Raw genomic sequence first — 24168 nt, 5'->3', positions numbered from 1 at the left:
AATATAAACGCAACATGCAACAATTTCAAAGATTTTAAGAGTTATAGTACATACAAGGAAATCAGTCAATTTATATAAATTCATTAGGCCCTAATCTATGGATTTCACATGACAAGGAATACAGATATGCATCAGTTGGTCATAGATACCTTAAAAAGAAAAGGTTGGAGCGTGGATCAGAAAACCAGTCAGTATCTGGTGTGACCACTATTTGCCTCATGTAGCTCGACACATCTCCTTCCTTCACATAAAGTTGATCAGGCTGTTGATTGTGGCCTGTGGAATGTTGTCCCTCTCCCTTCAATAGCTGTGCGAAGTTGTTGGATATTGTGTGTTCCAGTTCCCATCAGTTGTACATGTAGATCCAGAGCATCCCAAACATGCTCRATGGATGACATGTCTGGTGAGTATGCAGGCCATAGAAGAACTGTGTCAATTTCCGCTTGGAGGAATTGTGTACAGATCCTTGCGATATGGGGCTGTGCATCATCATGCTGAAACATGAGGTGACAGCAGCGGATGAATGGCACGACAATGGGCCTCAGGATGTCGTGCATCTCTGTGCATTCAAATTGCCATCGATAAAATGCAATTATGTTCATTGTCCGTAGCTTATACCTGTTCATATCATAACCCCACCACCACCATGGGGCGCTCTGTTCACAACGTTGACATCAGCAAACCGCTTGCCCACACAACACCATACACGTGGTCTGCGGTTGTGAGGCCGGTTGGATGTACTGCCATATTCTCTAAAACGATGTTGGAGACGGCTTATGGTAGAGAAATTAACATTAAATTCTCTGCAAACAGCTCCGGTGGACATTCCTGCCATCAGCATGCCAATTACGCACTCCCTCAACTTGAGACATCTGTGGCATTGTGTTGTGACAAAACTGCACACTTTACAGTGATCATGAGGTTTAATCAGCTTCTTGATATGCCACACCTGTCAGGTGGATGAATTATCTTGGAAAATGAGAAATGCTCACTAACAAGGATGTAAACAAATTTGTGCACAACATTTGAGAGAAATAAGCTTTTTGTGCGTGAAACATTTTTGGGATCTTTTATTTAAGCTCATGAAACATGGGACCAACACCTTACATGTTGCATTTATATGTAGTATCCAGCCATACTACTCCTGAGCCAAACCCATTACATACTGAAAACACTCATGCAATCTAGCAAAGATTTGGAGTGGAGAACAACATTGGCCTGATCCCACGAGCTTACATTAAACACTGCCCTGTGCAGCGGGATCAGATGGCTTTGCGAGGCTTGAACAACATGGCTTGTAAAATCCGGTTCGATAGCTCTCAACCATCAATAGTGGTTGGTCCCTCTGGTCTGGTTAAGTACTGCACTGTGAGACAGGTGTTGATGTTCAGCATCACTTATGGTGCGCTGCTGGTGTCCAGCATCACTTGCAGTGTGCTGTTTTCACCACTAGATACCTTTCTGCTGTGTTGTCTTTAAATGTGTGTCTTAGTCTTGGTGTTAATCTCTTCTACTGCCACTGCTGGTCATCACCATCCAGTCTCCTCCCCATGTCCTGACACAATTTCAGACGTGTGTGTGTGTACGCGCTGTATGTACAGTTGAAGTCAGATGTTTACGTACACCTTAGACAAATACATTTAAACTCAGTTTTTCACAATTCCTGACATTTAATTACGAGTAAAAATCCCCTGTGATCAGTTAGGATCACCACTTTATTTTAAGAATGTGAAATGTCAGAATAATAGTAGAGCATGATTTCTTTCAGCTTTTATTTCTTTCATCACATTCCCAGTGGGTCAAAAGTTTACATGCACTCAATTAGTATTTGGTAGCATTGCCTTTAAATTGTTTAACTTGGGTCAAACGTTTCAGGTAGCCTTCCACAAGCTTGCCACAATAAGTTGGGTGAATTTTGGCCCATTCCTCCTGACAGAAATGTCGTAACTGAGTCAGGTTTTAGGCCTCCTTGCTCGCATACTTTTTCAGTTCTACCCACAAATTTTCTATGGGATTGAGGTCAGAGCTTTGTGAYGGCCACTCCAATACCTTGACTTTGTTGTCCTTAAGCAATTTTGCCACAACTTTGGGTCATTGTCCATTTGGAAGACCCATTTGCGACCAAGCTTTAACTTCCTGACTGATGTCTTGAGRTGTTGCTTCAATATATCCACATCATTTTCCTGCCTCATGATGCTCTCTATTTTGTGAAGTGCACCAGTCCCTCCTGCAGCAAAGCAGCCCCACAACATGATGCTGCCACCCCCGTGCTTCACGGTTGGGATGGTGTTCATCGGCTTGCAAGCCTCACCCTTTTTMCTCCAAACATAACGATGGTCATTATGGCCAAACAGTTCTATTTTTGTTTAATCAGACCAGAGGACATTTCTCCAAAAAGTACGATCGTTGTCCATGTGCAGTTGCAAACTGTAGTCTGGCTTTTTTATGGTGGTTTTGGAGCAGTGGCTTCTTCCTTGCTGAGCGGCCTTTCAGGTTATGTCGATATAGGGCTCGTTTTACTGTGGATATAGATACTTTTGTGCCCGTTTCCTCCAGCATCTTCCCATGGTCCTTTGCTGCTGTTCTGGGATTGATTTGCACTTTTCGCACCACAGTATGTTCATCTCTAGGAGACAGAACGCATCTCCTTCCTGAGTGGTATGACGGCTGCGTGGTCCCATGGTGTTTATACTTGTGTACTATTGTTTGTACAGATGAATGTGGTATCTTCAGGCGTTTTGGAAATTGCTCACAAGGATGAACCAGACTTGTGGGAGGTCCACAATTTTTTTCTGAGGTCTTGGCTGATTTCTTTAGATTTTCCCATGATGTCAAGCAAAGAGGCACTGAGTTTGAAGGTAGGCCTTGAAATACATCCACAGGTACACCTCCAATTGACTCAAATTATGTCAATTTGCCTAACATAAGCTTCTAAAGCCATGACATTTTCTGGAATTTTCCAAGCGGTTTAAAGGCACAGTCAACTTAGTGTGTGTAAACTTCTGACCCACTGTAATTGTGATACAGTGAATTATAAGTGAAATAATCTGTCTGTAAACAATTGTTGGAGAAATTACTTGTGTCATGCACAAAGTAGAGGTCCTAGCCGACTTGCCAAAACTACAGTTTAACAAGAAATTTGTGGAGTGGTTAAAAAACGAGTTTTAAAGACTCCAACCTAAGTGTATGTAAACTTCTGACTTCAACTGTATATCTTCTACACGGTTGCACAGGCTGTGTTAACCCACTTCAGCAGCACACTATCCCAGAGGCAGATTATTTTTAACCTAACAACACAAAGTCTAGTTTTAGTGGTTGTTAAGCAAAGAGGCGGGTGGTACAGCACAACTCTCTCCATCTTGTCCCCACTTCACACTGTCCTGTGGCACATCTGCACAGGGATAGGAGTGAAAAACAATTACTGTGCCATGTCTCTGTGATAAGGGCTGATAATTAAATAATAAAAGGCAAAAACATGCATAATGCAAATGTTAATGTGAAGATGTATGTTTTTAATTTGTGCAGCATGCGTGTTTTAGCCATGTGTGTTTCTCCAATGACCACAACTCTGCTGGCCCACCGACAGTAGACACTAGTCAGAGTACCATTGTCCAGTGCTTGCTGACTGTTGGTGTTCAGATAGACTTCTCTTCTGGAGGGATTTGCTGCACTCATCAGGCTATCACTGGCCTGTCCCAGTCTGGTCAAGGACCGTCTGGCTGTAGTAGAGCACAGGGCCTAGGATTGGGAGTGGGGAATACTGCTGAGGCAGCAATGAGCATATTTTTGGGTGGAACTTACTGATGGTGGTGGGTGCTGGTTACTAGAGTGGAGAGGCTTTTAGATTTGGTGTGTATACTATTTGCATGTTTTTGTGGTGTAATTAGTCATACTCTGCTTTGATCTGTGTAAAATGTAATGTTGCTGAGAAATATTTATAGTTTACCAGCAAAGTTTAAAAAATGCTGTGTGTGATGTTATGGGTGGTTCTACAATACAATAAAACATATTTATTTAGTGTTGTTGGACAGATTGTGTAAGATGTTTGTCTAACTTTGTTTTATAGGTGCTCTGAAAAGCCAGCTCATTGAGTTTAATGAGCCCTCTCAGTTTCTTCCATTTGCCAACAGATGTAGAATTAAGCTTTTTCAATATGTTGGAGTAGTTACATTTTTTCACCAGGAGGTGGTACTACAAACAAGCTTTACAAATTCACACCACTTGTTTGAAACATTAGGGGGAGACAACTTAATTTCTGATTGGTAAGAATCTCTATAACCAAAGCCATATCAGCATTGAAACTTACACTATTCTTAAAGGCTTTGAGATTAAAGACCAATGTTAGGATGTAGTGGGGAAAGCAATGTACATATGCTTGACTTAACACACCATTGACTGATTTATGTAAAACCATCAAATGTCTGATCATTTTCCTAAACACATCATGTCCTCTGTGTCCACAGAGCTTCATGTGAAGCGGCCGATGTGTGACAGTTGAAGGGTCAGGATGACGTCTGTAGCCGCCGATTACGACCACATGGAGATCCAGCAGCAGCAGCAGCAGCAGCAGCAGCAGTATAGTGGCGACACGGTCAACAACCGCTGGGATGTTGACGAGTGGGACAATGAGAACAGCTCGGCCAGGCTGTTTGAACGCTCCCGCATAAAGGCTTTGGCAGGTATGAACCAGAACTACAACACTACTGGGTCTGAGGACCGTCTTACACATGGATATACTGTTTACATTGTCCTTTCCAGCACTGTTCCAGCAACTACTGTGAATATATAACCAGACACATTTAGTACAGATTGGCTCGGCTCAGTAAGGTTCTACTAGTAGTGTGAAAAGCAACTCTGTCCCCTCCTCCACGCCTACTGTCTGGTCATAGACTAACTAAATACTAGGGGACAGCACAGGCCCCAACTGGCAGCGCACAAGCTGCTTCTATTCCATAAATGGGTTACAAATGTCACAGATATACAGTATACTACTTTATCATGGGGTCAGGCTGGACTAAGGCTATCCTCTGGCTACTGTTGAACCAATCCGATGAAGTTGCTGTGCAATATAGGAATAAGCTGTATTCCTGCTTGGTAATTGGGATCGTTACTCTTTAATGTCATTGTGGTGAGTGTGACCACTGCTTCTTTGAGGATTGGTGGACAGAGTTACAGAATAGCCGTTAAGGAGGAATAATTAATTACGTAAAATGAGGATTAACTCTGGGTTCAAGTTCTCGATCTGTCTTATCTGTGATGTAGAGAAAATGAATATAATATCATACAGGAAGTGGCCAAAGCCCTGTGTTATTGTTGGAGATAAATTATACACAGCTGAAGCGTTGTAGCTAAAATGGCAATTGTAAAGCCATATCTTCCTGTCCTAGGACCTATGTGGCACTGTTGTGGTTCCAATATGCCCTTATCTCTTAATGCTAACCAGAATTTTGGCTCACCCAGACTTTGAAGAGTCCACCTACTGTACCTCCCTACAGTATACAGTGCCTTCGGAAAGTATTCAAACCTTGACTTTTTCCAAATTTTGTTACTTTACAGTCATACTCTAACATTTGATAATCTACACACAATACCCCATAATTGCAAAGCAAAAAAGGGAAATATTACATTTACATAAGTATTCAGACCCTTTACTCAGTACTTTGTTGAAGCACCTTTGGCAGTGATTGCAGCCTCGAGTCTTGGGTTTGACGCTACAAGCTTGGCATATCTTTATCTCCCATTCTTCTCTGCAGACCCTCTCAAGCTCTGTCAGGTTGAATGGGGAGCATTGTTGCACAGCTATTTTCAGGTCTCTCCAGAGATTTTCGATCAGGTTCAAGTCCAGACTCTGGCTGGGCCACTCAAGGACATTCAGAGACTTGTCCCGAAGCCACTCCTGCGTTGTCTTGGCTGTGTGATTAGGGTCATTGTCCTGTTGGAAGGTGCACCTTCGCCGCATTCTAAGGCCCTGAGTGCTCTGGAGCAGGTTTTCATTACGGCTCTCTCTGTAATTTGCGCCGTTCATCTTTCCCTTGATCCTGACTAGTCTACCAGTCCCTGCCGCTGAAAAACATCCCCACAGCATTATGCTGCCAAAACCATGCTTCACCGTAGGGATGGTGCAAGGTTTCCTCCAGACGTGGCACTTGGCATTCCGGCCAATGAGTTCAATCTTGGTTTCATCAGACCAGAGAATCTTGTTTCTCATGATCTGAGAGTCCTTTAGGTGCCTTTTGGCAAACTCCAAGTGGGCTGTCAAGTGCCTTTTACTGAGGAGTGGCTTCCGTCTGGCCACTCTACCATAAAGGCCTGATAGGTAGAGTGCTGCAGAGATGGTTGTCCTTCTGGAAGTTTCTCCCATCTCCACAGAGGAACTCTGGAGCTCTGTCAAAGTGACCATCGGGTTCTTGGTCACCTCCCTAACCAAGGCCCTTCTCCACCGATTGCTCAGTTTGTCTTTGTGGTTCCCAACTTCTTCCATTTAAGAATGATGGAGGCCACTGTGTTAGGGATCTTCAATGCTGCAGACATTTTTTTGGTACCCTTCGCCAGATATGTGCCTCGACGCTCTACGGACAATTCCTTCTACCTCATGGCTTGGTTTTTGCTCTGACATGCACTGTCAACTGTGGGACCTTACATAGACAGGTGTGTGCCTTTCCAAATCATGTCCAATTAATTTAATTTATTGCAGGTGTGGTACAAACAAGTTGTAGGAACATCTCCAAGGATGATCAATGGAAACAGGATGCACCGGAGCTCAATTTCAAGTCTCATGGCAAAGGGTCTGAATACTTATGTACAGTTGAAGTAGGAAGTTTACATACACTTAGGTTGGAGTCATTAATACTTGTTTTTCAACCACTCCACAAATGTCATGTTAACAAACTATCGTTTTGGCAAGTCTTTTAGGACATCTACTTTGTACATGACACAAGTCATTTTTCCAACAATTGTTTACAGACAGATTATTTCACTTATAATTCACTGTATCACAATTCCAGTGGGGCAGAAGTTTACATACACTAAGTTGACTGTGCCTTTTTAAACAGCTTGGAAAATTCCAGAAAATGATGTCATGGCTTTAGAAGCTTCTGTTAGGCTAATTGACATAATTGGAGTTAATTGGAGATGTACCTGTGGATGTACCTGTGGATGTATTTCAAGACATATCTTCAAACTCAGTGCCTCTTTGCTTGACATCATGGGAAAATCAAAATAAATCAGCCAGCCAGGACCCTCCAAAAAAATTGTAGACCTTCACAAGTCTGGTTCATCCTTTGGAGGAATTTCCAAATGCCCGAGGGTACCAGGTTCATCTGTACAAACAATAGTACGCAAGTATAAACACCATGGGACCACGCAGCCGTCATACCGCACAGGAAGGAGACGCGTTCTGTCTCCTAGAGATGAACGTACTTTGGTGCGAAAAGTGCAAATCAATCCCAGAACAACAGCAAAGAACCTTGTGAAGATGCTGGAGGAAACAGGTATAAAGGTGTCTATATCCACAGTTAAACGAGTCCTATATCGACATAACCTGAAATGCCGCTCAGCAAGGAGGAAGCCACTGCTCCAAAACCGCCATAAAAAAGCCAGACTACTGCACATGGGGACAAAGATCGTACTTTTTGGAGAATGTCCTCTGGTCTGATGAAACAAAAATGTAACTGTTTGGCCATAATGACCATTGTTATGTTTGGAGGAAAAGGAGGACGCTTGCAAGCCGAAGAACACCATCCCAACCGTGAAGCACGGGGGTGGCACCATCATGTTGTGGGGGTGCTTTGTTGCAGGAGGGCCTGGTGCACTTCACAAAATAGATGGCATCATGAGGCAGGAAAATGATGTGGATATATTGAAGCAACATCTCAAGACAGTCAGGAAGTTAAAGCTTGGTTGCAAATGGGTTTTCCAAATGGATAATGACCCTAAGCATACTTCCAAAGTTGTAGCAAAATGTCTTAAGGACAACAAAGTCAAGGTATTGGAGTGGCCATCACAAAGCCCTGATCTCAATCCTATAGAACATTTGTGGGCAGAACTGAAAAAGTGTGTGCGAGCAAGGAGGCCTATAAACCTGACTCAGTTACCCCAGCTCTGTCAGGTGGAATGGGCCAAAATTCACCGAACTTACTGTGGGAAGCTTGTGGAAGGCTACCTAAAACGTTTGACCCAAGTTAAACAATTTAAAGGCAATGCTACCAAATACTAATTGAGTGTATGTAAACTTCTGACCCACTGGGAATGTGATGAAAGAAATAACATCTGAAATTAATCATTCTCTCTACTATTATTCTGACATTTCACATTCTTTAAAATAAAGTGGTGATCCTAACTGACCTAATACGGGGCATTTTTACAAGGATTAAATGTCAGGAATTGTGAAACTGAGTTTAAATGTATTTGGCTAAGGTGTATGTAAACTTCCAACTTCAACTGTAAATAAGGTATTTCTGTTTTTTTACTTTTAATAAATTAGCAAACATTTCTACACTTGTTTTCACTTTGTCATTATGGGGTGTTGTGKGTAGATTGATGAAAAACATTTATTTAATCAGTTTTAGAATAAGCCTGTAACGTAACAAAATTTGGAGAAAGTGATAGGGTCTGAATACTGTCCCTGCTGAGATGTTCTACTCTTGTCACCCAGTAGCTGCAGGCTTGTTTTTGGGGTTCCATGGTTCACTGTTTTCTAGGCTAATATGCTAGTGTTCCACTTAATTAAATAATTCACCTGCCTCTTAAATATGCAGGAGGTGGTGGGGACTGCAGCACCACAACATGGTTTCTCCGGCTCTTCGTCTGTTGGCATTGTTGTAGGTCTTTTGTTCATGATAATGGCCGTCTTGTTATTGGGCCATATGTCCATATATTCTGCTTTTCTCTTATCCCCATGGATAAGCTTCTGTCACTGAGTTGTCTTTTGTAGACTATATAGAATAATGTATAGCATAATTTGTATTGTTAGGTCTGAGGTGTAATGTTAATATCACCGTTTATCATGTTATGTGAGGTGTTTTGGTCGTATTACTGTCCCCTGTGTTGGGGGGTAAAATTACTGTCCTCTGTGTTGGGGGGTAGAATTACTGTCCCCTGTGTTGGGGGGTATAATTACTGTCCCCTGTGTTGGGGGGTAGAATTACTGTCCCCTGTGTTGGGGGGTAGAATTACTGTCCCCTGTGTTGGGGGGTAGTATTACTGTCCCCCGTGTTCCAATTAAGCTGATCATCTGATATAAATGATTTATGTAATCGATACCGGCCTGATGCTCACTGCAGTAAAACCCCTTTCTCTCTGCTCAACCCTCTCTCTCTCCCCYGCTCCCTCTGTGCATTTGTTAGACAGATGTGAGTTTAGCGTTGCAATGGCATTCTGCTCCTTTGGCGTCACTTGATGGAGGTGACATCACTCACACGTGCATGCCCCTTTTTTCATCAGTTAAGCAGCCAGGCACTGTGGTTCTGCCTATGTCCGCAGTTTTAAATGGAATTTTGACATTGAACCGTGTCCACCTAAATTGTTAGTTGTGGAGAGCTCACCAGTGTGGTGAAAAACATCTATTTTATTGGCATTCTGAAGGGTAATTGTAACTTAAATGTATTCCACATCACCTCAAATGTTGCCAACAAGTTCCAGTCAAGGTTAGATGTACAGTACATAGCGCACCCCACCACCACACTAAAACCATGCTGTTCAAGGATACAGAATGACTTCGGTGCCAGGTCTTGTGCTTGAACAGACTAACATGTCTGTATAAACCAACCAAATCTATGATGTAAACTGATGCCCCTTCCTGATGCCAGGCTAGTTTTCTCCTGAAGAGTTCGTATGACCAGGTGTGGTTCACCTCCACACGGTGTTCATATGATAGGTAGGGAAATCTAACACCACTTTGGGCCAACTCGACTGGTCCCCTTGGAAACAGATCTGTATCTCCTTGCACTATAGAGCGCTAAAGGTTATGACACTTCAGTAAAAACCTTGTTTGTGTGGGCTTTCTTTTATACAATGCACGTTTTCATTGCTTACAAATAAATAAATAGGTATTTTTAAAAAGGTTGGATGCGTCTCGCTGCTAATTTCTCAACAGCAGTCGACAAAGTTATTCTGGCTCCGAGGCTTTTAATGCACTAATATTGTGTCAAATGGACAATACTCCAATCCTCTCCAACCTGGCATGGTATAATTTGATATGGAATATTTTCTAAAATGATGTCTAATCAATGCTGATCAGGCCCGGTCCTGGCTGGTATGCTTCCCTACACCAACACAATTGCCACCCTCCTATCCCCGCAAAGTAGAATAGTAGCCTAGGCTATACAGTGTCACCCGCAATCCACTTTAATGAAGGCCCATGTGGTAGCCTACCATTTGTAAAAGAGGCCATTTACCTTTGATCCCTGTCATTTGGTTACATACATTTCTGTTAATGCATGTATGAATTAGTAATTTACAATTCTCATCCTCGGAGTGGACAACCTGCTACACTTGTGAGAAACAAGTTTTGGTTTATTTCATACCATCATTTACATGTTCCATATGAGCAATGACCATGTTGTGTCTGGTTTCTCTGTCCTGTCAATGTTGGCGGAACGTGCACGCCTGAACACGTATAAAAAAAATACCCGGTCTGCTTCCCGCAAATGTAGGAAGGTGCCCAGCTGGGCAACTCAGTCATTTAATTTTTTTGTCACCTCATTACAGTAAGTCAACGAAGTCCGTTTTTTATTTTATTTTTTATTTTTTAAACATTCATTCAAATTATAATAGTTCCTCAGAGTGTAAAAAAAAATCTCTCCCCCTCAATAATCAGCGTCGCTAATAAATAGTGTATGCCATGTTACATGTAGACTATTTGTTTCTATTTGAATGATTTATCAGTTTCATCTTAATACTGTAGCATATCTCTCCCCTCCATACATTCCTTGTCAATTCATTATCGTATAGCCCACTTTCCGAAAGCCTAAGATAGGCCTAGGTTTTTGAATACGTTTTAAGGGAGAAATATTTGCTTGTGTTTGACATACGCTGGTGGCTTTGATTATGCGTGCGTGCTGATTCTCTCTATAGGCCTATATGTCCTTTCAGAAAGTTTCCTAAAGTAGCCTGTCTGAATTTATTCTGGTAAAAGGCCTGTTTTCATTAGCTTTGGTTACCTTATCTCATTACGGTGTCCTCTCTTTGATGAACATATTCCAATGCCACTGCCACCGAATGACCGCAGCAGCAGGGTTTGGGACGCTATGCAAATATTTCGGGAAAAGTGAGTGAAAACCCATCGGATATCATTGGTTTTGTGCGTCAATAGGATCTTTATTTAAAAAAATAATGATATGCAGAAAAGCCAACGGACAAGGTAGGCATATCTCTTAATTTTGACTCCGTTAATGTTGTCAGTACAAAAATGCGACAGATCCTTTTGTTGATTTAATATTTATAAGTAATAACCTGTATAATAATGAAATGTCATGATAATAACGACGTGTAATGGCTTGTTTCAAATAGGTTGGTATTAAGAAGCATATCCATGTAAACAAGTGTACAAACAGAATTGTGATCTCCCCTTTTTTGGCCTACCCGCCTGTGTACATTCGCCTGGCCAATTACCATAACCTCAAATTCCAAGACCGTCACAGTCCTAGTATGAGCATACAGCCAAGAGGTTTGTGTGTGTATATGTGAATGTCTGTGAGGGGTAAATCATGTCATGAAGAATCTTTGCAGCCTGGGACACAACCCCCTGCATTTGCTTGTTTCCAGTCAGTGTGTTTGTTTACACACTTCCCACTTGTGTGTATTGACCTGTTTGGAACCTTGGCCGTATCCCTGCTGTTTCTGGAAATGTGGTTCTACTTTACCCTGAAGGGTCCAGGAATAACCAGCGCTGGGGTCACAGGAGTGGCTGCAGAGAGGAGCTCTTAAAAACGATCGCCACATTCTGCAAGGCCGGCCCAGCCGAGACGTGTGAATAATTCAAACCAGCCATGACAGCGCCTCCTCTCATCTGAAAGACTCAGGAGCATCCACCCTGTGCCCCCTAACATTCTCTGCATTCCAACATTTACACATTAAAACAGGAAGCCACCAGGTCAGTCTCCCCAGGTCTGAGGGGAGTATCATGTCCCAAATATAAGGGAATGTCTGTGAAGTGGACTGTCTCTGGCTCTTTTTTTAAAGATGTTCATCAATCTCGCTGGTAGGAACTGAACTCATAAGAATGTCATTCTAATTTGACAGGGATGAAGCGGAGTGCTCTTGTGAAATTCTCCACGATGGCTTTACAAGTTTGTGTCCTTAACGCATCAGTGAGGAGCCCAGTGAAGACCATTCCAGCAGGGCCAGGTGTCTTGGCAACCCGCAGGCTTCATACCATCTGTACCTGTCATAGCTGTCCCCATTTAGCTACTAATATAGATTGTTTGGCCTATGGAGAGTAGGGCTGGGAATTACCAGGGACCTCACAATACAATATTATCACGATACTTAGGTGCTGATATTGCGATTGTCACTATTATATTTGTATTGCTATTTGATACTGTGATTTAATTTTTTATTGTGATTTGCTGTTACAAGCATATTGCTCACTCTTTGTCTGCTGCAGAGAGACAATAGCATGAGAAAACGTGTTTTGATCCTTCACGGAAATAAAAGTTGCTGGAAACATGTTGGCTCACTATTTAAAAATAAAATGGAGAACAAGCTATAGGATGAAAAATACCGGAGTATTGGTGCAGGTACAGCAAAGTAGCGCTAGCGAAAGCTACCTAGCAAAAGAAAAAAGATACTTGGAGTCAAAGTATTTATAAAATTGTCTAAAATAATATTGTGATAGGCAACTATAGATTTTCCCCCATCACTAATGCAGAGTGCCTGTATTTGTGAGTTTCTTGTACAGCTCTCTGGTGTACAAGCTTTAGGGTAGTGTTATCAGAAAAGCAAAAGGATGGCTCTTATCGACTAACACCTTGGTTCATTGACTTTGGCATCTTTAATGACGCATAATGAGTTTTTGGTGCAGCTTGTATGCCATTGTTTGTCCTTGTGGATCACAGTACAATGGCTGGAGAGGTGTAGCACATACCAGAGACAGTGTCTGTCAAGTGATATTTCACTGGTTCACTCTCCTGGCTGGAGGCTTATGACTAAAACCATATGGACCTACCCTCCACCCCTATCCTCCTCCCTTTCTCAATAGAAGAGAGGGGGGAAACTGAATCTTACACCACAGGATGTTCTTTGTGAAACATTCAGAACATCCTCATGGGACATTGTGTTATAAGTAGTGAGCAGTGTCAGACTTAGTGATTTGGAGGCCCTAGGCAGAGGCCAGTCTGAGACCTGCCAGTTGCACCCCTCCTAAAAATGAGATTTATAGTGAAGAAATGTTATTTAACTGTAAACATGTTTTACCTATTAATCTGCCATGATTAATCAAAATTTGATTTCATCAAATTTGTCAAACAAATCACTTCAAAAAGTAGGATACCTTTGCATGTTGATTAAACATAATTCCAGCATCTGAACAGTGCGCTGTGCATCCGCCAACTTTCCTTCAATTCGCAAGTGTGTGAAACTATCTCACAGACGAAAGCATCCGAGCGAGCGAAACACCGCCCCTCTGTCTTACTATATTTAGCCTATGTATCTGATGCTGTCTGGACAAAAATAGTATGACAAGCCATAATCATTTTTGTCCAGACAGCATCAGCTACATGGCCTACATGTACATGTCCTCTGCCTCGACGACATTGGCATTATTATCAGCAGCACCTGTCTTTATTACTAAAGAAATGCATATTGTATCCAGGTAGCCTAGCGATTTAAGAGCATTGGGCCAGTAACCGAATGGTCGCTGGTTCAAATCCCCAAAATGACTAGGTGAAAGATTTATGTGCCCGTGAGCAAGCCACTTAACCCAAATTGCTCGTATAAGTCRCTCTGGATAAGAGCGTCTACTAAATGACTCAAATGTAATGAAGTATGGAATTGTTTTAAGATGGTAATTTAGCTATTTTGATTTAGAATTTTAGGACCCTTGTAAAAATAAAATGTGTTTTTATACATTTGATAAAACATTGAATTTGGCCTTACTACTATTAGCCCATAGAAGTGCATTGAATAACTGATTCATACATCGAAAAACATGGTAAAAAATATTTTGAAGTGTCTGTCCTATATCTGAGATATATATATATATATATATATATATATGAAATCAAAAAAAGTTTTAGTAATTATAGTGGAATTATTACCCTTTTATACCTTTACATGGAAATGCCCTATTCACTTACATACATTTTTCTGCCCTTTCGGGGTCTTCGAGCAAAACGGAGAACACCATAGTGTTTGTGAATCTCATATTTAGTGTGTAGCCTAAATGGCTCGAATGCTCCAGATGTTTTTGTGAGAAGACAGATTTTCGGTATGTCTCCTGTTCTGACAAACACCGCTGTAGCTCGGACACCTTCCACCGCAGATGCTGACGGGGATGCGGTGGATGGTGTTTGTCAGACCAGGAGACATACCGAAAATCTGTCTTCTCACACAAACGTCTGGAGCGTCCGTGCCCATGCAAGCTTAAACAAGACGGATTTTGATGGATTTTTAAAATGTATTTATTAAGCATCGTGTTCAAACTTTTTGATAATTAAAAATAAATAAATAATAATAATAATTATGCCTAGCTTGATGATGTGAGGCCTGATGCAATTGCTTTTTCTCCCTAATGGTAAGTCCACCAGTGGTAGTGAGACATTGCTTTTGAATGCGTTAATTAGATAATATAGAAACGGTTTCGGATGAGGGTTATGGTATTTTAAATGAGGGAGTATTTAAGTTAAACAGTAGAGAGGGATGTTATTTTACTGAATGAATAGTGTGTTTGTGTGGAACAGAGGCTCTCCAAAGGGGATTCGTGAGGAGGCCTTGTGATTTGTGCACAGGAAATTGGGGCAGCTCGTATAGAGGAGTTTTTCATTCGGTCCATACTGTTTTCCCCTCACATGCAGCTTTCTTTCACTTCAGTATTGACTACTAAAAACCACCACCTATCACTGCTCATGTTTACCTTGCTCATTCAGCTATCACCATACATTTACCCAGGGGCGCAACTTTGGTTGTGGTCCTAAAGCACACCGTGYCTCATTTTGTATCACATTCCAATGATAACTGGGTGGGACAAAAACTGGGTGGGACAAAAACTGGGTGGGACAAAAATGCCAATTCAGAATGTGGGGGGGCATGTCGTCCCCAGTGAAAGTTTGGGCCCCTAAATTTACCTCACACACTCATTCCTCACAGCACAGAGATACCCCACTCACCCAACTTTGAATACACATAATACTATCCATTTAGTTGCCTGGTTACCTAACGTTGAATTCAATTTAATTCTACGTTGGGCAGAAATTAGCGTTTTGAATCAGGAAAGTTTCCTCTCGCGACCTCTACAAGCCATAATGTTAATATTTGAACGTACTTTAACGGTTGTCTGTGCGGTTGGTCCTTTTGGCGGTAGGAATGTGAGACAATATGTCCATGGGAAAGTACAATTGCATCAACTTCTCAAACCACTGGTTGTGAGATCAGATTTGTATCACCTGAAGCATGCACAGAACCATGTAAACACATGCAGGAGCACGTCATGCGTCTCCTGCATGTATTTTTTATCTTGTGTGCATGCTTCAGGTGATACAAATCTGATCTCACAACCAGTGGTTTGAGAAGTTGATGCAATTGTACTTTCCCATGGACATATTGTCTCACATTCCTACCGCCAAAAGGACCAACCGCACAGACAACCGTTAAAGTACGTTCAAATATAATTGTATTCAACATTCTGGCTTGTAGAGGTCGTCAGAGGAAACTTTCCTTATCCAGATGCAAAATTTCTGCACAATKGTGAATTCGATGCAATTCATCATTGGGTAAACAGGCAAGCATTTAGCAGATACGTATCCAAAGCGACTTAGTCATACATTTTACGTATGGGTGGTCCCGGGAATCGAAACCACCTGTCCAGGCTTTGCAAGCGCCATTCTCCGCCAATTTAGCTACAGATTTATTGTGTATTCCCTCTGGTCCCAAAGAACAACAGGTAGGCATACATCATAACACAGACCTGTGAAGAGGTGATTTATAGAGAGAAGTGATACGGCAGAAGATCAGTCACTAGGGCAAAGCCATGCCATGTCAGACTGACTGGGCCCTAACCTGGAACTGTTTTTGGTGTATGTAGTAGAGGTTGACCGATTAGGATTTTTCAATGCCGATATCGATTATTGGAGGGCCAAAAAAGCCAATGCTGTTTTTTTTTTTTTTAATGTATTTGTAATAATGACAATTACAACAATACTGAATGAACACTTTTCTTTTGCCTTAATATAATACATCTATAAAATCAATTTAGCCTCAAATAAATAATGAAACATGTTCAATTTGGTTTAAATAATGCAAAAACAAAGTGTTGGAGAAGAAAGTAAAAGTGCAATATGTGCCATGTAAAAAAAGCAAACGTTTAAGTTCCTTGCTCAGAACATGAGAACATACGAAAGCTGGAGGTTCCTTTTAACATGAGTCTTCAATATTCCCAGGTAAGAAGTTTTAGGTTGTAGTTATTATAGGAATTATAGGACTATTTCTCTCTATACCATTTGTATTTCATATACCTTTGACTATTGGATGTTCTTATAGGCACTTTAGTATTGCCAGTGTAACGGTATAGCTTCCGTCCCTCTCCTCGCCCCTACCTGGGCTCGAACCAGGAACACATCGACAACAGCCACCCTCGAAGCATCGTTACCCATCGCTCCACAAAAGCCGCGGCCCTTGCAGAGCATGGGGAACAACTACTCCAAGTCTCAGAGCGAGTGACGTCAGTGATTGAAACGCTATTAGCGCGCACCCCGCTAACTAGCTAGCCATTTCACATCGGTAACACCAGCCTAATCTCTGGAGTTGATAGGCTTGAAGTCATAAACAGCTCAATGCTTGAAGCACTGCGAAGAGCTGCTGGCAAAACGCACGAAAGTGCTGTTTGAATGAATGCTTACGAGCCTGCTGCTGCCTACCATCGCTCAGTCAGACTGCTATATCAAATCATAGACTTAATTATAACATAACACACTGAAATACGAGCCTTTGGTCATTGATATGGTCGAATCCGGAAACTATCGTTTCGAAAACAAAACGTTTATTCTTTCAGTGAAATACGGAACCGTTCCGTATTTTATCTAACGGGTGGCATCCCTAAGTCTAAATATTGCTGTTACATTGTACAACCTTCAATGTTATGTCATAATAATGTAAAATTCTGGCAAATTAATTATGGTCTTTGTTAGGAATAAATGGACTTCACACAGTTCGCAACGAGCCAGGCGGCCAAACTGCTGCATATACCCTGACTGCTTGCACGGAACGCAAGAGAAGTGGCACAATTTCCCTAATTATAAGAAATTCATGTTAGCAGGTAATATGAACTAAATATGCAGGTTTAAAAATATATACTTGTGTATTGATTTTAAAGAAAGGCATTGATGTTTATGGTTAGGTTTGGTGCAACGACAGTGCAAAATCATCACCCGTTTGGCGAAGTAGGCTGTGATTCGATGAGAAATTAACAGGCACCGCATCGATTATATGCAACGCAGGACACGCTAGATAAACTAATATCAACCATGTGTAGTTAACTTGTGATTATGTTAAGATTGATTGTTTTTTATAAGATAAGTTTAATGCTAGCTAGCGACTTACCTTGGCTTCTTGCTGCCCTCGCGTAACAGGTAGTCAGCTTGCCATGCAGGCTCCTCGTGGAGTGCAATGTAAGGCAGGTGGTTAGAGCGTTGGACTAGTAACCGGAAGGTTGCAAAAACGAATCCCCAAGCTGACAAGGTAAAAATCTGTCGTTCTGTCCCTGAACAAAGCAGTTAACCCACCGTTCCTAGGCCTTCATTGAAAATAAGAATGTGTTCTTAACTGACTTGCCTAGTTAAATAAAGGTGTAAAAAAAAAAAACGGTGTCCAAAAATACCGATTTCCGATTGTTATGAAAACTTGAAATCGGCCCTAATTAATCGGCCATTCTGATTAATCGGTCGACCTCTAGTATGTAGTCATGTTAGGCTGACTGCCCTGTGAAAACCAGCAGCGGTGTTTAGATATATTACAGTATAAATAGCCAGGAGTAATGGTCCAGCTAGGGGAAATTCGCATGAGCTTTGGGGAGTAGAAACCTTTTTGTTCCCCCCAAAGCCATGCCTTCCATTTTAAAGCTGATGATGAAATCTCATACCATAAAATGCCTGGAATTTGAGAAAGACCAGCTTTGAAATATATTTAAGGGGGGCTTTYCGCGAAGGGGTTTCAGATGGGTGGGAGCATTGTGCTGTTGGACTAGTCTAACAACTATAGATATCCATTCTTGTCAGAGGAAGAGCCAAGCAAATGGACATGTATTGTTTTTTTGATCAATAGAAGTCTCAATTTTGTGCAATAACCCCTCACTTCAAGCGGTGGGTCAGGTGGACTACATGGCTAAATAATGGAGAGGACAGGACTGGAGAGACCTGTTCACYGTCTAGGATATTATTACACAGAGCTAATTCTTCCGGTTTTGTATGGCCGTTCAAAAGTTTTAGTGAGGCCCACACACTCGTGTGAGAAGGAGGGGGAGGCGCTTTACCGTGAACTCTAACAGGATGTGTTGGCAGGACACAGTCAGGAAGTTTTTTTGTTTGTTGCATGAGTATCTATGATTCAATGAAATATGGGATGTTTTGTCTCTTGATATTACGAATGTGCTTAGAAATGGGGAAGGTCTCGGCCAAGTCTCCTCCTCCCCCTTTCCATTTGGTACAGCCCTCTGCTCCTCTTTCCCTCCCACTCCCCCTTATGGTAATGAAGCTGTGACATCACCACTAAACACAAGGGCTGTGAGTGGCTGCTAAAGAAATTCCAGGCTGCTGGCTCCTCCCACCCCTCCCTAGGGTTTGAAAGGTGTGCAGTGTTTGAGCAGTCTTCCGCTCATTGCAGGAGTACAGAGTCCAGCGTGCTTTCTCTGAATCAGTGTGTCTCTCTCTCTCTCTTCCCCTCTCTGTGGCTTTTACCACATTGGAGCGCAGCACTATCTTTCTCATTGTGCATGTTGGAGTTTTGGCAGCCTGCTTGTGCTGTGTGAGGATGGGGGGATGATGGTGGAAGGGAGGAAAGAAGTCTGAGGCAAGCGTGATGCTGCGGTGCTGTTGTGCCAGCATTTCACCCCGGGGCTGACTGCTGCAGGATCACCCACAGAGGGACTTTTCCAGCTAACTTCTTACATCTCAGCCACCATTGGACATTTATATTTTAGAAGGGGGGGACCAGCGAAACCTCTTCAATCCACTTTCCCCAGCCCTTTTATTTTCTACTGGACTGATGGAGCTACAGAGGGCGACCAGTATGCCTGGCCCCTTGTCCCCAGGGCATCTCTCTCCAGGGTCCCACTCCCCAGGGGCCCTGTCCCCTTCTTCTGGGCCTGGCCCCTCTCTAGCCTCCAGCCCTGGCCCTGATCCGGGCTACTCCGCTAAACAGGCTGCCTTCAACTACAACCAGCTGGAGGGCCGTTTTAAGCAGCTGCAAGGTAAGACTAGCAGGGAGGATGGGCAGAGCAGATCCCAGGGCTGTGTTGTCCTGCGTTGCTATGCACGCTAACGTTAGTGGATGAACAGCGGCAGGCTCTGTAGTATCAGGCTCGTAAAGATGTGGGATTTCATGGTGGCAGGTGAAGCACTTGTACATTTCAGGATGATGGGGACTTTGTGTTGTCTATCTGATAGGAGGTCCCTGCATCCTCCTTAATTCACTGAGTGGGAGAGGAAGAGCGCTCCGAGATCATGAGGTAATGCCGGACGTGTTCCAGCACATAATGAAATATTGAGGTAGTGCAGGGAGGGAAGAGAAGAGGACTGGGTGACAGCTACACGTGTAAAGAGATACCTTTTTAGGGAGACCATGGGGGGGGGGGCAGGAAGGAAAGAGCCATTTTAAAAATGTGCCTTTCAGATAAGACCGTACACCCACCCCCTTCTCAACACTAATCTTCAACCCTCTACCGTAGCGCTCCCCAAAACACCAAACAACATGGCTGTAGCTATTGGCTGTTCCAAGACAACAGTGGCAGGAGAGAGGAGTTTTGTAAGCAGCATTGTGCTGGAGGAGGAGAGCAATAGCATCGTGCCATGTTAGATGGTGTTGTGGAACTATTTGACAGTGTAGGAGAGCCCTAACATTGCTCCGTGTTAGATGGTATGTGTTGGAGCTGTTAACCAGACGGGGAGTCTCACGTTGCCTTGTTTTGCAGCACATTAGAGGATGAAAGAGGGCTTTGATGAGCACACTCCACTGAGCATGCTCCCAACAGAGGGAAGAGCATCTGAGCCTCTCTGTCCGGTGCAGTCTGCCTGCATGCCACAGCATTGCCTGCTCATTGAAGTGTGTTTGGGTCTGTCAGTGCTGCTTTTGTTCCCCTTCTCATGTGAAAAACCTAAAGAACAAAGTGGACTCTCTTATCTATGCATAGTCACTTTACCCCTACCTACATGTACAAATTACCTCGACTAACCTGTACCCCCGCACATTGACTCGGTACTGCTACCCTCTGTATATAGCCTCATTATTGTTATTTTATTGTGACTTAAAACTGTGGTTTAGTTAGTATAATTTTCTGAACTCTTTTTTCTTACAACTGCATTGTTGGTTAAGGACTTCACTGTAAGTATTTCACTGTAAGGTCTACACCTGTTGTATTCGGCGCATGTGACAAATACAATTTGATTTGACTTCCATCACTCAAGTTTGCTGAGATAGAAGTCGTGTCTCAGTGAATAATACAAACACAGCCTAAGAGCTTCTGTTCTCTCTGGTGGTTTCTGTTTGTTGACTCGGGTCCTATGGGCTTGGTTGGTTTATTCTTTATTTAACCAGGTGAGTTGACTGAGAATACCCTCTCATTTGCAGCAACGACCTGGGGGAAAGTTAGTTGTTGTCTTGTGCGCAGAGCTATGACATACCAGGAGGTCACAACAGGAACTAACATGAGGCACTGGGTGGAGCAGGGGACAGATGTTCAGAGCAGAGCGCGACACACACAAACACAGAACACACATGCACACACTTGCCGGCACAGCCAGAAGAGGACTGGCCACCCCTCAGAGCCTGATTCCTCTCTAGGTTTCTTCCTAGGTTCCTGCCTTCCTAGGGAGTTTTTCCTAGCCACTGTGCTGCTTCATCTGCATTGCTTGCTGTTTGGGGGTTTAGACTGGGTTTCTGTATAGCACTTTGTCATCTGTTGACATAAAAAGGGCTTTATAAATACATTTGATTGACAGTCTCATACAAAAACCATGTACAGTATGTGTACACACACACCCATAAATCATTGCAGACGCCAGGGAATGAATGAGGGATATTATTTATGATATTAAGATACTTTATTAGTTTACATAGTAAAATATGTTTGAGATGAGGTGTTAGTGAATGATACATGTTGCTGTCAGTCCCTTCACGCTGTGGTTTCATTAGCATGCTAGTGACAGACCTGAGGCTTCTGGACCTCCTCAGACACCCTATGGAACCCATGATTTTACGAGCCGTTGTCACCGTGAGACTGAGTGTCCCCTGATTTTTAATATTAATCACAGCATCTCTGATGGCACGGAATCTTTCACTCCACACAGAGATATGGGACAGGGAGGTACACCGCCCAAGTATTGTGGCAAGGCTGAGAGAGTGCAGTGTTGAAATGTGGCAGATTTGGTCTGTCGCTTATTGGACTTTTGCATTAGCTTTCTCTGTAGTTCACAGAAGGGTGCTAACCCAATTAACAATTGTCCCGTTTGGCTACATATTTGTGTCTGCGTTCAGCATGGAGAACACTAGCTCATGATAAGCGCTCTGTGTGTACCCACTTCGGTGTTTAGCACTGGACTTGAAGGCACCAATTTTAAATGTTTGGTTTCTGGGGCCAGTCCATTTGTAGGGGGCTCTGTGTCAGCTCTAGTGCCTCACTGAAACGATTGCTTGGCGCTAAATGTGTCAGTTCAGTGAAACCACTCCTAATAGCGTTATCAGTTTGGTAATGCCACAGCCAGACTACACCACCACCATGTGCTGTCAGGGTCATGATGAATGAATAAACAACTATTGAAATGGATGACAGGGTGGAAGAGAAAGGAAGTTGGCATCTTTTATTAAAGTGCCAATCAATGCTGCATTCCCAGTGCAAGGCAAACAATGGCACAGTGGAGAACCATGCCTGTTGTGCTGCTTTGATTGTACTGTATATCGAAGTGATGAAGAGGCTGTTAGTTCCCATTCTGGTTTTATTTGTGCCGCAATGCTACTATAATGAAAAACAGTATCTGTCAGGTCAAGTGTTTTACTGGTGGTAGTACATACAGTATTTCAGGTGGCAGAACATATTTCAGGTGGCAGAACTGTATGTCTTCAGATGTCACACTACACCAGAAGTCTTATGTCCTTCTTGGTGGTTGTGTAGGAATGGAAGGACTGGGAGGCCATAGTGCCACAGTTCTGCTCCCTGAAGGATGGTGTAACATGAGCTTGGTGGAAAGTGTAAATCCTGCATTTCCTGGTTAGGGAGGGCCAGAGAAAAATTGATGGCAACCTGATGACACGCCAGGCCTCCCAAAGGTCTTAATGATTGATTTGTCTCAGAACAGGAAGACTCCGGTCTTTGCCATTCTTAGAACTTCATTTCAAAATGGCTACCAGCAGGTCCATAAATAACAGACAATTACAGCAATGACGGAGGCTGTGTTTATCAGACATGAGGTAGAAAAACCCAATGCTGGTATGACCTCATATGTCTGTCTGGCAGTGAAAGTACTGGCGCTAGAGGAAATGACAGACATTTGGCAACATACAAAGTGAGTTTGGATAGTCATAAGTCTTCTGGGAGGGAAGAAAAACCTCAAATGCTCTAAAGGGCTGTAGACTTTATGAATATCAAAAGTAAGGTCACCAGATGGGTGTGAGGTAGTCATAGTTACACTGTACAGGCCTACAGGTTCAGGTTGAAATAGTTACACTGTACAGGCCTACAGGTTCAGGTTGGCATAGCTACACTGTACAGGCCTACAGGTTCAGGTTGGCATAGTTACACTGTATAGGCCTACAGGTTCAGGTTGGCATAGTTGCACTGTACAGGCCTACAGGTTCAGGTTGGCATAGCTACACTGTACAGGCCTACAGGTTTAGGTTGGCATAGCTACACTGTACAGGCCTACAGGTTCAGGCTGGCATAGCTACACTGTACAGGCCTACATGTTCAGGTTGGCATAGCTACACTGTACAGGCCTACAGGTTCAGGTTGGCATAGCTACACTGTACAATCCTTCAGGTTGCATAGCTACACTGTACAATCCTACAGGTCAGGTTGGCATAGCTACACTTGTACAAGATCGTACAAGGTTCAGGTTGCCTAGCTACACTGTACGGGCCTACAGGTTCAGGTTGGCATATCTACACTGTACAGGCCTACAGGTTCAGGTCTGGTACATAGCCTGCAGCGTACAATCCTACAGGTCAGGTTGGCAGTGCTACACTGTACAGGCCTACAGGTTCAGGTTGGCATAGTTACACTGTACAGTCCACAGGTTCAGGTTGGCATAGCTACACTGTACAGGCCTACAGGTTCAGGTTGGCATAGTTACACCTGTACAGGCCCTACAGGTTCAGGTTGGCATAGTACACTGTACAGGCCTACAGGTTCAGTGGCATAGCTACACGGTACAGGCCTACAGGTTCAGTTGGCATAGCTACACTGTACAGGCCTACAGGTTCAGGTGGCATAGCTACACTGTACAGGCTACAGGTTCAGTTGGCATAGCTACACTGTACAGGCCTACAGGTTCAGGTGTGCCAGCTACAACTGTGCAGGCTTACAGGTTCAGGTTGGCAAGCTACACTGTACAGGCCTACAGGTTCAGGTTGGCATAGCTACACTGTACAGGCCTACAGGTTCAGGTTGGCATAGCTACACTGTACAGGCCTACAGGTTTAGGTACAGCTATCAAATAAGTGTAGCCTACCTGTGTGGTTTTGGAGCTGTGCCATTTGAGGAATGTAGCCAGGTGCTTGGGTATGTCACACATGACAGGTGTATAAGGAATG

At 43.1% G+C, this 24168-nt stretch overlaps 1 protein-coding gene across 4 annotated transcripts in view; it reads left to right on the top strand.

Annotated features, from left to right (window-relative positions):
- Positions 1–24168, top strand: part of LOC111951877 (spectrin beta chain, non-erythrocytic 1) — a 134318-nt gene that overhangs the window by 28721 nt on the left and 81429 nt on the right. For 2 of the 4 annotated variants that reach the window (XM_023970174.2, XM_070434985.1), the window contains exon 1: positions 19028–19615. In XM_023970174.2, coding sequence (XP_023825942.1) covers positions 19411–19615 — 205 coding nt within the window. In that variant the 5' untranslated portion in view covers positions 19028–19410. Of the gene's footprint in view, positions 1–4463; positions 4708–19027; positions 19616–24168 lie in introns of those variants that run through there. The other 2 variants (XM_023970176.2, XM_023970175.2) reach the window with 2 other exon arrangements.

Source organism: Salvelinus sp. IW2-2015, linkage group LG25, assembly GCF_002910315.2.
Source record: "Salvelinus sp. IW2-2015 linkage group LG25, ASM291031v2, whole genome shotgun sequence".
In the NCBI taxonomy this organism is placed as follows: Eukaryota; Metazoa; Chordata; class Actinopteri; order Salmoniformes; family Salmonidae; genus Salvelinus; species Salvelinus sp. IW2-2015.
Note: the sequence above shows the minus strand (reverse complement) of the source record. Positions and strands in the feature narration are given on the sequence as shown.